The sequence below is a fragment of the Micrasema longulum genome, unplaced genomic scaffold (genome assembly GCF_059751315.1).
Source record: "Micrasema longulum isolate JH-2025_06_02 unplaced genomic scaffold, ASM5975131v1 h1tg001292l, whole genome shotgun sequence".
Taxonomy (NCBI): Eukaryota; Metazoa; Arthropoda; class Insecta; order Trichoptera; family Brachycentridae; genus Micrasema; species Micrasema longulum.
This window is the reverse complement of record NW_028278479.1, coordinates 50,567-69,045: the sequence shown is the minus strand read 5'-3', so window position 1 is coordinate 69,045 and position 18,479 is coordinate 50,567. Positions and strand designations below refer to the sequence as shown.

The 18,479-nt window shown below is 32.6% G+C and overlaps 1 protein-coding gene across 2 annotated transcripts in view; it reads right to left on the bottom strand.

Moving 5' to 3' along the window:
* BBS4 (Bardet-Biedl syndrome 4) overlaps positions 1-18,479 on the bottom strand; it is a 46,904-nt gene that overhangs the window by 25,562 nt on the left and 2,863 nt on the right. Inside the window, exons 3-6 of one of the 2 annotated variants that reach the window (XM_088234825.1) lie at positions 12,244-12,356; positions 8,086-8,180; positions 1,882-2,038; positions 1,081-1,237 (exon numbers count right to left, since the gene is read on the bottom strand). In XM_088234825.1, the coding sequence (XP_088090951.1) occupies positions 1,081-1,237; positions 1,882-2,038; positions 8,086-8,180; positions 12,244-12,356 (522 nt within the window). The remainder of the gene's footprint in view (positions 1-1,080; positions 1,238-1,881; positions 2,039-8,085; positions 8,181-12,243; positions 12,357-18,479) is intronic. The other variant, XM_088234826.1, reaches the window with a different exon arrangement.

Here is an 18,479-nt window from a genome sequence, read left to right as displayed (position 1 = left end):
CGATCTAATTTAAAGGATCAACGTTTTATTTACTATCATTTGGGAGGTTATTTGAGAAGTTTTTTCTAGTTAAGATTTAAATTAATAAAGTTCCATGAAATAAGGTCCAGTAAAAAAAAAAATGCTAATTATAAGTGGCATAAAAAATATTTTTAAATTTGTAATTTTGAATTCCCGCAAAAACAGCCATTGTATTGACCACGCCCCCAATACGTCACAATTCATGTTTATTTGTTCCAGACCATTTAAATTTGTTTGGAACATTGTCACGAATCTTGACGTCACGACTATCAAGGCCAAGCATGTCATGTTTTTCTAGTGACGTATTAAAAAAAAAAAAAAATTAAAGTTATTTATGAAATCATTTCTCCACAATATCCATATTGATTTTGAAAATACAATTAATTATTCTAAATCCATTTTATATATTTTTATCGCTATTCGTAGTATGTGATATTTCTCTATTCATGAATGAATGAAGGACCCTTTTTTCAAAACGCTTTTTTTTATTATATTTATTAAAACTAATAAATACAAAAAAAACAACAAATAATTAAAGAAATGAACAAGATCATTTTCTTTTTTTTTTTTTTTAATAGACTATTGAACGAAGTAAAAAATTTAAGCACAACGGTTTAGTGACAAATAAAATAGTAAATACATTATATTAAAACAAAAACAAAATGTGATTTTGAAAATTCAGACCATCCAACTATGACAGTTTTACATATTTATAGTTAATATTAAGAAATATTGTATGTCAAAGGCATTCACTCATAATTCTGGAAGAAAATGATTTCATTATTTCAACCGGTCGGTCGGTAGAGAAAAAAAAGTATTAAACAAAGTTGTATTATTATTATTATTTTTAAAAAAAAAAACTTTTATTATATTTCAATGTTTTAAAGAAGCTTCCTGTAAAATGTTATATTTTTTTTTAGATAATACGTTGTTTTCGCAAACAAGCGATGGTTTTATTTATGTTTGCCCCTCCCCATCGCAATTTTCAGCAAGCTCAAGGGTTGGAATTTAATAACCGAATGACATTTAAATGAATGGTTTATCATTTCCGATGCCGACCTGCATGATGGCCGCCATGGGCAGCAGGGCCCCGGCCTGAGGGGGGCCCAGAGCGAGGGCGGAGCCCAGCCTCTCCACCGCCATCTGCTGCTGCCCAGCGCGCACGTGCAAGATCCCCAACGACGTGAGCAACTCCACGTTCTCCGGACTGCCTCTGCTTTCACACACAAATGACAAAAACATATTATTTTGTAATATTTTTTATTGTTAAATGTTATATGCCGTTTTACTGTTAAATGTAATATAGTTAAAGGCACTTGTACCATATAGCTCTTTATTGTACCATTTTTAATACAATTACAAGTTTTAAACAATTATTTTTTTATACTTACGCACTCACACACACGCATCCTCTCCCTCATTCATTCCCACACGCACATGTATCCTCTCCCTCATTCATTCACGCATACACACATTCACATACACATGAATACAAACGTCACACAAATACAATTACTAAACTTCTTTTCTTATATATTATGTGTCATTATATTTACAGTGGATTTTTTTAATTGGCTTTAGCATTTTTAAGATTTTTCTACTTATTTTATTTATGTAATACCTGTAAAAATCCCAAATAAAATAAAATAAAATAAAATAAATAAATAATACATGTTATATAGTTAAAGGCACTTGTACCATATAATAAAGAAATATCATTTCGTAAATACACAATCGTGTTAAACAAAAATGATTTTTTTGTGTAAAAATACCATAGATCATTGGTACGTAAAAAGTATTCACTATAAATAAACAAGCCACATTTTGCACCCATCGGACACTACTGATAGTCTGTCTCACCTGAGGGCCACGGTGTAGGCGTCCACTGCGCCCTGTAGGTCCCCTTGGGCGGCTAGCAGAGCCCCCAGCTGGGCGGCTCCGCCCCCGCCCCCGCAGGCCGCCCTGCGCGCCCACGGGATCGCCCCCTCGCGGTTTCCCAGGGCGGTCAGACACTCGGCTATGGAACCCATCACATTTTACAGGATTTTCAACGAAACTCTAAGCACGTTAAGATCATTGCGTTTTTGAAAAATAAATATTTGAGTTCTGATAATTTACACACTAAGAAAAAATGAAGAAAACGGCCATACACAGAAGGTTCTCCACGACATGCAGAAAAACGATTTTATCATTTTCCGGGGAGGTTGCAAGAAAGGTAAATTGAACCGTGTGCTCGACCTCGCCCAGAGCCCCGATAATAATAGGAAGTTAACGATGATCTTTAATTTTACCTACAAAGTAAAGTTTTCTGTATGAAAAGCAGATTATGCATATATTTTTTCCTTTTAAACATATTCAATAATAGGTTTCCGATGAAGATACTTTAAATGTTCATGCAAATATACAATTTTTCGTACACAAAAGTCGATTTTTCTTTATAGACAGTCGAAAATACCTCTGTGTAATCGGGGCCCAGGGTTGGTATTCCAAACGCTCCCATGGCCGCATTATCTTGTATATTTACATACAAAATACAAAAACTGTTTTCTCGTGCCGCGAGAGTGGTTCAGAATAGCACCCCATGGGTGGTATTCTGAACGCAAAAGCGCGCGTAGAAAATGCATTTTTAACGCGTATTTACGTACTGAATACGCGCTAACAGATATAATCTCTTCGCGCGCAATTCCGTTCAGAATAACAGTCCAGGATCGGAAGGAATGAAGGCGTATCATACACCTAGTGCCTGATATTCCTGGCGACCACCAACACTCAAAACTGAGAAAAAAATCTCAAAAATGACACGCGCAAGAAAAAAATATATAATAAACAGGGGTGCACTCTATTATGAATGCGATTTTTAAAAATGTATCTAATGTTAGTAATAACCAAAATCCAGTAATAAGAAATAAATGGGAAGAAATATAAGGAATGTAAGTAAAGAATCTGATTGGGATTTGTAAAAATCAAATGTTGTTTGTAAACATTCAAAAACAAACTTTATTTAAACACAAAAAAAACAGCATCCTTTCATATGTTTTTGTATATGCATTCTCGTCGAATGCAACCCTGGTAGATCGATGAAAAAAAGATTTATGCTACTAACTTTTTTTTACAGATTCGATTAAAAAAAATAATGTCTACGAACACGCGCAGCGCAAAGATCTACATTTCGCTGAAAACCGCACGTAAATCGATTCAGCCGTTTAGGGGGAGTTCGGTGACATCACACGTACAGAAGAATAAAGATAAAGATAGATGCGTATGACGACATGTAGTTATAAAAACATTCGTCTATTTTAGTTTCGATAACAAAAATAATTTGTTACTTTTTATAATAACGTTGCACGGTGATTCAAGAAAAAAAAAACTGTGGCAGCGAACTTTTCGATCTAATATAAAGGATCAACGCTTTATTTACTATCATTTGGGGGGACATCTGTGAAGTTTTTTCTAGAAAAGATCTGTTAAGCCTAAGCTGTCCGCTTCTTTGACTGTCTTAAGATAACTCAAAGTAACATGACAGCAAAAAAGTGATGGGATCAGTGGCACTGAATGAACCTTTCAAAATAAGCCGCAGAGCGATATCTTTCATCTTGTTATTGGGGGGGATATTGCGTTTTGTGTGCGGGGCATATTTCCCTAATATTGAACTGAGCGCCATACAAAAATATATAATAAGATCAGAATATATTTTCCAAATTATGTAACTGATAATGTAATCAAATTTCTCAGCTTCGAAACTATTTTTAAGTTACTCCAAGAAAGCGTTCGTTTTGAATTAATACAAATTATTGATTTTATATTGCATTCAGATAAATAATACTGAATTTTCACAATAATCGAATGAAAATAGAAAAGTGAAAAATGAAGATTATCTTGGTAAAATTAATATTTACCAGAAGACTTATTGATAAATTTGATATGAAGATTAATAGTTATATTGGTTACTAAGGTTATACTAGTAAAAACGTATTGTTTAACAGTTAAATAAGTAAAACAATACAATGCAAAATGCAAAATCAGATTTTCACAAGTTATGGATTTGATATATTACAAAACAACATTAAATATAACTGTTAATAACACTTTGCACCCTACACTTGTTACCACATGTCTGTGTTCGCCGCGCCCGCGCTGCGCCGCAAAACGCTCGCCACTATGGCCAATCACTTAAAGTATGTGTGTGTTTGTATCAAATGATTGTATCAGTACACCTTAGAGTATTTTGTTGTTTATGTAATAGACTTATGAAAAATAATTTTACAAAAACAAAACGCAATGGATCGATGAGGTAGTTTTTTTTTTCTTTTTATTTGTTAGTAGACTATCGTCTTGCTTCTTTTCTTTTTCCACACCCGCTCCTGGGTGGAGCATGTGGACATCTCCAGACGCCTCCGAAGATCGTCATCGACGGCCTTCCGGGTCCAGGGCGGGGGAACCCGTAGGTCTGAAGAAACAACTTGGCAACTTGGCTGTAGGTTCTCCTGAGGCACGCGCAGCACCTGTTTGAGCCAAGACCACCGCCGCATCCTTAAAACGCTCGTTATCGGAGGCTGCTGCGTCCGTCCTCGGACTTCAATATTTGTTATGAAATCGAACCGCCTTATGCTTGTTGCGGGTGAGATTCATATGATTGAATTATTTCACCTGCATATAGGCAACACCTGAAAATACTTTTCAATTTTTGTTTGTTGATAAATCCACCTGTAGCTCAATCACACGTCTATCGAACTATCGACGTGCTTAAAAGCATGCTAAGCATTTGAGCGATCACAATGAACAATAACTTACATGTTTAAGTTATCGCAGCCATAAGTCAACGCGTGTGTAATCTCTAAGTCAACGCTCGTGTTGGTTTGTTTTTTGTTTTCCTCGTAAACAAATACAGTTCACTGGTGAAAAATCGGCGTTTACAAAAAAAAATAATACAATATATTGCATTTGCAAAATAGTAATCTAATACAAAAAAAATTACATTTGCTATGGCGGCTGTTTTTATTTTGACATTTGACTTGCTAACCGCTAGCTAAATGCAATAAATAGCATGATAAATAATAAATAAATAAAGAAAAATAGCTATTTCGAAATATTTTCCCTATTTAAACCGGTGAAATTTAAATATGTGATTGCGCAGCAGGATTATGCATCGCGAAACGTAAATATTTTTACAATCAATATTAGGTGTTCACGGATATTCCGTTGTGATCGCGAATACGATAAACAAACACGGTGAGAAATTGTTATCACGTCGCTAATTGGCACATCGATAGTTATTTGTGATTGAGCTACGGGCTGGTGTTCCGAACGCGTTTACAGCACGCTATAACGCGTATTTGTTACGTAAAAACGCGCTATACCGCGCTATAATCGGGCTCGGAATACCAGCCCTGGTCCAATAAGAAATACAAAAATTGAAAAATATTTTCAGGCGTGGCCTAGTACGTAGATGAAATACCCGCAACAATAAAGGTTAGGGCTCTTTAACTTTAAAAATGTCAACAGAAATGTCAAGAATCGAAGGAATATAGATGTTCAAATATGGGCAGAATTGTGAATGTTACACAGTGTGTAAAGTGACTACATAAACCAGCCAATGGCAGGTCATAAGCCCTGTGGATGCCTAGACTTCTATATTCCCTTCTCTAAAGAGTTCTTCATCTTTGTTGTAATATTTATTATTTTTTAATTTATTATCATATTTTTTTGTTTTTTTTTTACCATATACATAAGAGGTAAAACAGAGTATTAAAAAAATAAAGGATAATAACATGGCAATGAAATGTATATGAACAGTAAAAATAGGAAACAAAAAATCCCACAAAGGCATGGCCTGCTCGTGGGTATACAAGAAATTTTTATGAATTTTTGCTCCTATAATAAATAGACAGGTATAATATTTTTGTAATATAAGAAACAGAAAAGAAAATATTTTGTAGAAGATTAGAAGGTACTTATTTTATAGTCATTAAAAAAGGAAATAAAAAATAAAATAAAACGTTGAAATATTCCTTAAATGGGAACAAAATATATCATAGAAAAAAAGAGTTTATATATTTAGTTTAAATCCTGGATAGTGCGTGTTTTTTAAAAGAAGGAAATTTTTTTAAGTTTGGGATCAATGAAATATTATCAGTAAAAAAAAGAATTTAAAAAAATTGGGTTTTTAAAATTAATATGCATGTCTCTGTGCTAGCCTCGTTTTACAATGTGGTATTTCATTGTGATATTTATTGTGATATTTTAATATGTTAAGATACTCTAATTTTTCATACATTTTCGTGCATAAATATCTACTCTACTTTATACCAGCTCGATATGTACCGATGTAGACAGCGTTTGTAATCGTGGCCCAAAAAACAGGAACGGATTCAAACCATCACTATTTTAAAAGAAAAAAAACTGAATGGGTATTAGAGTAAATTTAAAATGTAGATTAGATACATTAAAACAAATTATACCCGTTAATATTGCTTTCTTTTTTGTCCTTGGATTTATGGAAAAGAGGATTCGTCTTGTGAACGATTGATTGGGGGATAGGACGCGCCTAGAGCTATTTATTTTCTTAAAGATTTTTTCGGGATAGACATATCAAAGTAAAGGCATTTCGTAAGAATAAAATACCTCATCCATTGATATAATTCACTTCTGTAATAAAATTCAAGTTTGTTTTTAATGTCGATCGCTACAAGTAAATGTAAAAACTTTTATGTATTGGAAATTTTGTACTTAAGCTATTTAAGAGCGGGTCTTTTACACCAAGTTTGCCATAAACACTTGGATTAGCATTTTAAATAGATATGCAGAACCTAAAATTATTACCAAAGAAAGCATTGATATCATAATTACGAAAGAAATATCGAATTAATTACGAACGTTAATAAAATTAGGAATAGTCCAGAAAACGCATACGCGCATCAAACAGAATGCGACTAAACTGCTCTTAAACGAGTAGTTTTACGTTTCGACCCATTAGTTTATTTGTAGACGTCGCGTCGCTCAGTACGCAACTCCCGATTTGAATTTAACTGTGCCGTGTTGTGTCATTTTAGTGTAGAAATGCTGCTGGGATCAAAAAGAAACAGGATGGGATCACATTTCATGTGTAAGTAGCAAATGCATTACTTCGAAATTGAATTATTTATCCGTCTGTCAGATTGTCAAAGAAAACAAAATGAACATTCTGTTAGTGTTGCTCATCAATGAGTGAACTAACGAAAATTTGGCCTCTCGGATTAAACAACGCCGTGGTGAGCATTCGACCGACATTACCATTAAAACATCAAATGTTATTTAACATGACATAAGAAAATATCCGTTTTATGTAAAATATTTTTTTTTTTATAAATAAAAAAGAAATATTAGCGTTCTTATAATCTAACCAAATATTTCATTTTTGGTGGCCATTTTCAACGAGTTGTAAATAACTCACTATTAGAAAATGGAAATCAAGTTGGGGTAGAGTGGTGTTCGAACCTCGGACCTTTGATCCGTGAGTCCGCAACACTAGCCACGGGGCCACAACCCGATTCAAAGTTCATTAATTAAATTACTCTAATTATATGACCCTTTACTTATCTACGCTGTTGAGTCAATCAATGTTCCCGCATGTACAATAAAATTTTAAAGAAATTAACTAATTGCTTATTTTTTCAATATGATTATCTTACATTTATGTTATGATTATATTTTTCGCGATCTGGCAACATTACGCGGTGACTTTACGCATGCGCGCGGCGAAATTAGGGCAAAGTGGGGTGTTTTTCGGACACTGTCTGATGTATTCAAATATGATTCTACGCTCCTTCTGGACTATTCTTAGTGTTATGCGAACATTATTAGAGCGAAAATGGTGGACGCCCACTCACGCCTTGCGGCTTGTTCGCAACTATTTGACAAAAAAATAGACCGCATTGATACCCCAGCCACAGCCAATTTATCACAAGTCAGTGACAGTCTAGTGCACTTTAAAATTTTATCTCCTTACCTATTCAGTAATGTATTTCACAATACAATTTATTACACGTCAGTGACAGTCTAGTACATTTTACAACTTTATCTCCTTACCTATCCAGTAATGTATTTCCCAGTCTAATTTCTTTGAGAGATGCTCAGCTTCCATGAGAGCTTCCAAAGCCAGCTTATAGCGTTTTTGTTTGAACCTTAAACAAATAAACCGTTTGATTTATTATTCAAACATATGTAAAACAATAAAAAAACAATTATTACTACTACAGAGCAATGGCGAGAACAGTGATTTCTCGCAAAGTGGTTTCATTACCAGTGAGGTCGCAATGATAAAAATGTGATAATATCTGAAGTTTTAACTATAGGCTTTTAATATATCAAAATTAAATAACATTGTTTATTTTTTATGTACCACTTTATTTTTTACTAGTTTCGGCAAAAACATTATGCTTTCTTCGGGGATGGTTACAATCTAACATAATATACATATTTTTTTTAATTTATTTCATAAATTTTAAAGAAGCGGTAGAAACTGGCGGTTTATGTGTGCATTTAGGGAGAGGGAGCATATTCAAAATATTACTATTGCTTTAATGTATTTGATTATTCATAATATTTAAACTGTTATTCACAGCTTTTATAATTTCTAATATCTCTAAGTTATTACGTGTACTTCCTTTTTTCTTTATGTGTAATATTTTAATACTATCTTCAAAGTTAAATGAGTGATTATTTGTTAGAATGTGTTCTGCAAACTCCGAAAAATTACTGTTTTTAAAACATCTCATATGTTCTTTAAGTCTTGTTTGAAATCGTCTTCATGTTTTCCAATATAAAATGAATGGCAGTCGTGACAATTTAACTTGCAAATGCCATTGTTTGTATAATAATATTGTATTCCTCATTGAGAAATACCATGCCTGCCGAATACATTTTACAAGTTTTTCTTTGACGAAGAAGATTTTTTACGCTATAAATATCATACACAAAAATGGACAAATATTTTTTAGCGCAGTACATTGCGCTGTAGCAAGAAGTGTGAATTAACGAAAATTTAAGTATGTTCAAACGTTTGTAGACAATCACTTTATATTCCATCCCCTAAGGAGTTTAACAAAATTGATATAGGTACATCACAGCAGAGATAGAAGTCTAGACATTTATAGTACTTATGATCTGACATTGACTGGTGTAATTGGTCTCATTTACACACTGTATAAAATTCACCATTCTTCCATCTCTTCCATCTTGACTCATACAAGGAAGGTTCCGGGTTCGATTCCCGATGAGAACGCTAAAAAATAATTTCTCAAGCCTAAGTTTTCTGCCCTGTAAATCACCACTGTAATTGGGCCTCCTGGCCTGTTGTGGTGAAAAAAATATAATCTGTAGAAGTTAAAAAATAGGTAGAATGGTGTATGTTATACTATACAGCTGAAAAGTGGCCACTAACGATCGAGCCTATTGCAGGTGAAATGAACTAACTGACATTTTAAAGGCGAAGTAAACTCATTGCTTATATTATATTTCTGTAATCAGTTTAATTCAAAAACCTACTTTTTACTGGTTCTCTTTCTACAAAATAGCATTGATAGGTACTCCGCATGCATGGGTTTAAAGATCGATATTGCAAAAGTCCATGTACTGCGTGCTTTGATGCCCAAAATGCCCTGACTCTGTCAAACCAAATCATCGAAAGGGTCGAGAGTTTCAAATACCTGGGAGTTTATGTTACGGAAAATGGCAGCTTTCAAAAAGAACTGGGAGTGCGGCTAGGAATAGCAGGCGCCACATTCAACAGTATGAAAGCTGTCTGAAGATCGGTTATTTACTCGGTGAAAACCAAATGCCGCCTATACAACGCCTGCATAACACCTGTTCTCCTCTACGGATGAGAATCGTAGCGCCTCACTAGGGCCCAAAACAGCAAAATTCTGAGTTTTGAGAATAGGTGTCTCAGAATAATCTTGTATGGGTGGTGGTTTGACCTTTGTGTGGAATGAAATAATAAGAGAACGGACGTAGAAAACTCCGGTGAAAACTGTCATCGAGCGGAGGCGATACGGTTTTTTTTTTTTTGAAAAATAAATATTTGCGTTCTTATGATTTACCCAAATATTTTATTTTGAGGGCCATTTTCAACGAGTTGTAAATAACTCATTATTATAAAATGGAATCGAATTGTGGTAGATAGAGATTCGAACCACGGACCTTTGGTCCGTGGGTCCGAGACACTTGCCACAGGACCACAACCCGATTCGGTTGGCTTGGCCGTGTGCTGCAGATGCCTCCTGACAGCCTTAACCTCGCTTGCCTACTTTACAAGGCATCAGGTTCTCGACGTTCTGGACGTCCACTTCTGACTGTTCGTCGGCAGTTCGTGTCTGAACTACGGGACGCAAACCCGACTTGGGAGGATTTACAGGAGCTGGCAGCCGACAGAAATGCCTGAAGGATGTTTGTGGACACCATATGCTCCGACTAGGGAGGACATGGAATAATAAATCAATAACTTTCTACAAAACACACATGTAAATAAAAAATCTCAAAATAGTTTAGTAAAAATAAATAAGCAAAAAAAAGCTCACCGAGTGTATAAATTTGACGATTTAGTCAGTTGGCTCACGTAACCTGCAATGAGCTCATCATTCATTGATAAAAAAAAACTAATTTTCTGAGAACCTCTTTTTCTATGTTTGATTTACGAAATTCCCTGTACTGTTTTTTAAATAATCCATTCACGCAAAGTGACACATAACGAATTTCCACTTTCAACAGATAATAGTGTCATCTAGAGGAAATGTGTCTCCCTTTCACTTGGGGTAATTGATTATTTAACGGTTAATACAAAACCTAACTCAAAGGCACTTTATGTACTTTGACTCGGAAAGGTCAAATTGTCACTGATAAAAGTAAAATTTATCACCAAGATAAATTAAACCTAGTTATGTTATTTTTTTTTTTTTTAAATTTAAATTTCATTGATAAATATTTAACAAAATATTTTTACTTTTAAAATTCATATTCTACTGTTAATAATAATATTTTTAACATCTTTTGTAAAGGTTGTCTGAGTCTTGGTTTAGTTTTGTCAGGTAGTTTATTGTATAATTTCAGTCCATGGTTTATTTGTCTCTATTGTCATTTTCTCGTTTTATTTTTATTTATTTATTCATTTATTTATTTATTAATGAAATCATACAGTCTTTATATAAAACAAGGTACAAAAGAACAATTTAAAAAAGTAAGACCAATTACAGATTTCACACTAATGAATGCAGGAGGAGAGGGGAAAAATAATTTAACTCTAAAAAAGTCAAAATAAAAATATTACTTAAAAAGTTCATAAAAAGGAGAAGACATTGTAAAGCTACTCTACTTTCCTCCCTCTCTCTCTGCTTCCATGAACATTTCAATTTAATTGTAAAAAAATCACAACTAACAATAAATTATTCGATGCAGGTAGTAGATGTAGGTAAGAATTATAATTATAATTATATTCACCATAGTTGGTGAATGTAATATATCGGTGAAGGTGTATAGGAGGTTTTGCAGGTTGCTTTAATCGGTGTCCAGACGAAGAAACGGGTACGTCTCGAAACCGGTAGACGTAGAAAAGTCGTTAAGTAGTTACATACAAATATTAAATACCATTTAGTAAAATGTTTGACCACAAAGTTCAGGTTTTGAATGTTTTAATACTAAATACGTATTTTTACTGTAATGCAGTCAAATTCTATTATACAAATTTATAAAGAAGAAAAAATAAAAGAATTTGAGATGAATAAGTCACTCAGATACCAACATAATATTAAAATTTCTAAATTCCATACAAGTCATGGCCAAAATAGCTTTGTCTTCAAAGGTGTAAAAAATCATAATAATATTCCCAATGAACTAAAAACTATTTAAATTATTTATTTATATATCAATAAATAAATTTAAAGTTAATCTAAAGAAATTTTTTGAACACACGTAAAAACACGTTTTTCTTTCCCACGTATTTAAAATTATATAAACTCCTATAAATAAACAACTAAAACAGTGTAAGTCACTCTCCAAGCACAGGAGTTAGTCTCTTTTTTTGGAGAGTTACAGTGATAACATTTACTAGATTATTAAAAGTAGATATGTTTAGAATTTTACAAAAACATGTACTTTTTATGAAATTTATTAGTAATAAAAAAATAAAAAATCTATTTATTGGCCAAATGGAATCAAGGATATTATATTATCAATAATTCTAAAAAGACTTACAAACACTTGGCGACTTCTTTGATGTAATCAATATTCGTTGGGCACAGACGATTGCATGATCGGAACTCTTCAATAGCTTCGTTCAAATTTCCCTCTTCAAAAAAAATGGTTCCCTGGTGAAAGAAAAATACTTCGTTAAAACGGTACGTTGTCAATGAAGCTATCTCCAATAATCACAAATTATAGATTATAAAAAAGATTCTTGACATTTTCTAATTAATATTAAGTTCATTCCTTTGAGCGTTTCTTTTTTCGAGCTCTGTTTTCCAACATAAAAAAATTAAGTATTTTTCGTGAAATTTTAATCATAGATTCAATTTTTTATCCAGGTGGATTTTTTGTGCAGTGAAATATAACGAGAGTCCTATACGAGTGTTTTATTTATTTACCATACAAAATATTATCATAATTGACACATTTCTTCATTCACTCTTCATACTTCAGGAACCTCATAATATACGAGGCGTGGTTTTTAAGTAAGTATTGTTTTGATATTTAAAAAAAACAAGTAAACTTTTAGCAACAATTTAATTTTTACAGGAAAGACCATAGTTTTATATTCTTTTCCACATAATTACCACCAATCACCAAATAGTCACTTGTAATATCGAACTATAAGCTTTTGTATTCCGTCGTGATGGAAGTTTTCCGCCAGATGCACCAAATCGTCAGTGATCACTTAGGTTCGCCCACTTCGTTCCTCGTCATGATCATTCGTTCTCTTATCTGTCGTTAAATTTTATCGTAATTAAGAACGGGAACTAGAACCTCAACCGTCTATGCGCTACGTAGCTGCAAGACGTGTTGGAGTACAGCGCCCCTAAGGCAACTGAAATGGCTCAAAATTAGATAGCGGTGAAACTATCACTCCTTCTCACTTCTGTTCAATTTACTTCATAGTCCTGACGCTCCTATATACCTGCGTGAAAAATTTCAACGCTGATAAGTTCATGGTTTACCTCTTTGTTCTAATTCTCAAAATCCACAATTCTTCTTTCTTCTCTAACTCATATAGTGCCCATGCGGCTCGACTGTGGAATCATCTCCCACCACCATCAAAGATGTTACTACATTATCTCTGTTTAAATCACGTCTGAAGAAACATCTCCTTTCTCTTCCTTAATCTCTCCTCCTTTCCTTTTTCTTTTTTTTCCTTTTTACCATTGAGTAATAGTATTTATTTGAGGTAATTTATAAACAAATACATTTATTTCTATTTTTATATATCTTTGGCTTTTTAATTTTCATTTTCTATTGAATTTGTTTTGTAACTTGAATTATAAAAATAAAACTATTATTTTAATGGTTGGTTAGAAGAAATTGCTATTTGGCAATAAGCTCACCAATGTACAAATAACATTTTGTACAAAATGTCAATATAATAAATAAAATAAAAGCTTTAACCCATTTGGGTATTATTCCATCTCTCATAGTGTTTTCGTCCATACAGTTCACAAATTTGATGATGAATTTCAACTGCTTTCACGCCTTAGCACTAAAAAAACGTTCAACTGCGCGTATTTCACAGTTGGCGGGATTATCTATCAGGCATTTTAAATACGCAAAAACAAATGTAAACACAATCGACTGATGCCGCAATGGCGTCTGTGGCTTGTCAACAGATATAGGTACGCAGTGCGCATGCGCGGGATACCGACCGCAGCGCTGCCGCGACAAAATTTCAAAACGGTCTAGCAATTTTTTTAGCCCCGAAACATTCACACATAACATATATAAAAAGTTAACTTATGTATTATTTTAGTGATTAAAACAAAAACTCTAAATGTTGTGCGTCGTGTGCAAATGAAGAACAATCACAGTGAGATATTTCATAATGTCTTTTCGGAGTTTATAATCTTGTTTTAACTGTCTAAATTATCAATTCGCAAATACAACATATACAGTTTCGATGTAGGTAGTATGTGAAAAATCGAAATTTAAGAAAGTTTTTAAAAGCAGTCTGTAGATGTTAATTTTTTGAACTCAAGCACAAATACTTTATATTAACTTATTACTTTTTAATTGCATTGATTAAACTGTTAATTAAATAGCTTCTAAAAAAGAAATAAAAAACAGAACTCACACCACTGCCATTAACTACATATCAAACTATCGTGGACATTTCAAATTTGATAACAATGCTACAAATGAAAATAAAAAGGATTACGCACGGACATGAAGAAATAAAAAATAAAATTGATAACGTCAGACGAGACGGGACAAAAAAACACATAGAAACCTTTCAACAAATCATTGGATTATTTTTTTTTAAATTGTCGAGTTAAAGGAAATACAAAAAGAAAACAAATATATAAAATTTCGTTTTAATCAGATTGAACAACACGCTCCTAATACCTCTGTTGAAATGCAAGGAATCCAACTGAAAAAATAAGGAAATACCAAAGTTCTGATAAGTTCTGTTTCTGATTATTAATAAAATCAAATTGTGGAGATATAATAAAAAATAATGACGTCGAATACTGTGTAAACCCATCTAAAAAAATAATACCACCAAATTTACTTCTTTGACTCTACTAATGGAAAAATTCTTCAACAAAAAAAAAACAAAGGATATATAACTGCTAAGAACTTAAAATACAGTAAATCTAAGAAAAAAATAAACATAAATGATAAACTATCTCCAGCAAATAAACAACTGCTCTGGCTCGCCAAAGCCACAAAACCATAGGGTAATTAGTTCATATGGACAAGAAATGGAAATATACCTGTGAGAAAAGATGAGGTGTTGATGATATTCCACTACAATAATAAAAAGGAACCATTTGCTAATACTTCTTCGCCTCGACTAAGTTGGGTTACAAATAACCGTTTTTTTTTAAAATGTTTTTTGTATTTTACCGAATTCGGTAAAAATACAAAAAGACAATAGTACTTATAATAAAATAACAAAAATAAATCATTATCTTCTATCTACCGAGGTATATAATGCATACAGAACCTTCTAAATATAGCTCACATGACGATATCACAATATCGATTAACTCAGAAATTACCAAGAATATTAATATTACTACAATAACATTTTACTACTCAAATGCCGTTCATATAAGTTTTACTAAAGTGAAAAAATATATTATATAACCCACACTAGATATCGTCCACCGTCTCTAGATACTAGTCTTTATAAATGAACTAGCTGACCCGACAGACGGTGTCATGCCCGAACGTTGGCTTGCCTGCTAATAAGGGTAAGTTTTTCATTTTATCTCCTCATGTGATTGGCTAAGAGTCATCGTCGTGCTCAAATCAAAACCGTGCAAAAATCACTGCTCTAGTGCCATAACCAAGGGAGAAAATACGGTAACACGTGTTAATGAAGAAAGGTCAGACCATGTTTAACCCTGAGCCCTAGAGATCTTAGAAGATTATGACACTCAACTCATGTCCAACGCAAATTTAGTTATTCCTTAACCACCAGCCGGGTATTGACGCGAGCTTGACATTTAATTCTAAACCAAAATATTTTTTTTTTTAAATACCTGATTGAAAAAGACTTTTCATTGATTCGTAGGTACATTTTTATGAATAAAATCCAAAACTAAAAATTATTTTTATTAAAATATTGAATTTAAGTAGGTATTTAGGTACTTGTTTATGGTTGAATTCCAAAACACAAAATAATTCATTTTCAAACATGGAATTCTTTTTGCAAATGTCAAACTCTGCTCTTCTCACCAACAGCGGTGCGGTGAATGCAATTATCAAAAATGTATAAAATGTCGGTTAATATTATTTTAGTATTACTAAAAATCTAGAAATTATAAGGAACTTAAGGAAAGAATCTGATTGGGATCCATAAAAAGCAAATGTTGTTTGTTAACATTCAAAAACAAACATTTTAAACACAAAAAACAACATCCTTCTGTTTTATCTATATCTATCCCTGTATATACATTCTCGTCGAATGCAACCCGGGTAGGTGGTCAATGAAAAAAATATTTATGCTCCTAACTTTTTTTTTCAGATTAGATTGAAAAGATCAACATTGCAAAGATCTACGTTTCGCTGAAAACCGCACGCAAATCGGTTAAGCCGTTTAGGAGTTCAGTGACAACACACGCACAGAAGAATTATACATATAAAGATTACAAGAATTTCTTAGAGATACTGTTTTTTGGGAACTTTTGATTTTTCATTTGTCCTTTTAGATTTATTTTTTGCTTCTTATATTAAAATATTTAAACTGTGTATTTTTTATTGAGTACGTGCTGTAACGTAAAACTGATAACATCACGCACAGGCTATGCCTATGTGGGATTTATTTTCTTTTTTACTCTGTTTTATTTTAATATTCGTATGCTATGTAATGTAAAAACGTTTTTCAATTAATATAAAAAAATAAATTTAACATGTGTAAATATGTCAGCGTTTCTAAAAATAAGATCAACCACTGTATGGTTCATTATTATACCTATCCATCATTATTTCTAGCAAGGATACTGGGTTACAACACTTGAATCTCGTCGTCATATTTTTCGTAGAAAACATTTTTTGTGAGTTGGTTTCTGGAAGCATATATTAGTGGGAAAATGGCTAAGTATGATATGTGACTTTTTAGGCATATTGAGTTATATGCATCAACTGATTCGTCTCGATTAGATCTACAATCTGGCAAAATATTGTTTGTTTTCGTTTAATGGGATCAGAAAATATTTATAAAAATTATGTATTATTAGCCGTATCACTTTATATTATGTCTATTTTTCTATTTCCAAAGATGGCAATTTGAGATTTCTTTTAATAACAAACATGAAATAGCAATGACATACCACATTTAAAAATGGAGTACTGATGGATAATTTATAATATATCAAAAGCATCTTGTTTTGCCGTCTTTGTTTTAGATGGCAAAATATTATATGCTAAAAATATTTTGTTTTGTCAACCATTACACTATTTCTAAAGATGGTATGTCATGTCTGTTAAAAGATGGTTAAATATGATATGTCAAACATATCTTGTTTTGCCGTCTTTGTTCTAGATAGCAAAATATGATATGTCAGGAAAGTTTGGAAATACATTTTTTTAGGATTTTTTGTAAACACGCTATGTAAAAAAAATCCTAAAGAAACAAATGTGCAATGCATCTACTGACACAAGAATTAGGCTTGTAAACTTTAAAATTGCTCGCCTTCAAAATTTATAAAAAGTGACATATCATACTTAGCCATCTTTCCACCGATATTATAATTTAAATATACTGAAGATATCAATTTATATGTTCTCAATAAATATGCCAGGGCCCGTATTACAAAGTAAAGCTAACAAAGGTATCTTCAATAGCTGTCTGTATAGAAAAATCAAATTTTCTCTACAAAAAAATAATATTCATAAAAAAATTATTTTATTCACATAATCAATTGCAAGTTACTGGCGAAAATGTTAAAAATTTTTACGCAAGTATAAAAATTTCCATACGAAAAATTCGATGTAATTTTACAGGCAATTTAAGATAACTCTGTTAACTTCCTATTTATAACAATGCATAAGCCCAAAGCCCCGATTAAAATGAGAAGTTAACTGAGTTATATTCAATTTTCTATAAAGCATAATCTAATTTTTTGTGCAACAATGTTGACATTTGTATAAAAATTTAAATTAACTTCCTATTAACCTATCATATTGAAAAAGAGTATATTTTTTTATAAATTCTGAATATAAACATAAAATTCATTTTTATTTAACACACAATTAAAGGTAGCTCTGTTAACTTCTTACTGTAATCGCCCCCCAGAATCCGTACGAATCCAAGTCAGAATTCACCCATTAATACAGCAATTCGCTTACTGATTACGGATTCTGCACAAAAGAAGACATATTTGTCTGTACACACTGACTGGCAAAATATACAAAAAACAGTGAAAAGTCTGACGATTGTTACAGTGGACTCGTTTTTTTCTGTTCAAGTGAATTTTTTAAACTATTTTTATTTATTTTCAACCTTGAAATAGGGCTAAAGAAAGAAAAGAAAGAAAGAAGAAAGAACGGCTAAAAGGATCTACGATGCGAATGTTGATGGATGCAGAAAACGAGGAAGACCGAGAAAGACATGGCACGATCAAGTCCATCAAATACTTGAAGATGGACATGTCAAAAGTAGGAATAATCGGTGTGCGTGCACGAGAAGATGTATAAATGTAGAGGAAGCGAGGTCTGTATGCCAAGATAGAGTGCTATGGCGTTCTATCCTCTCTGCCTACCCCTACGGAGAAACG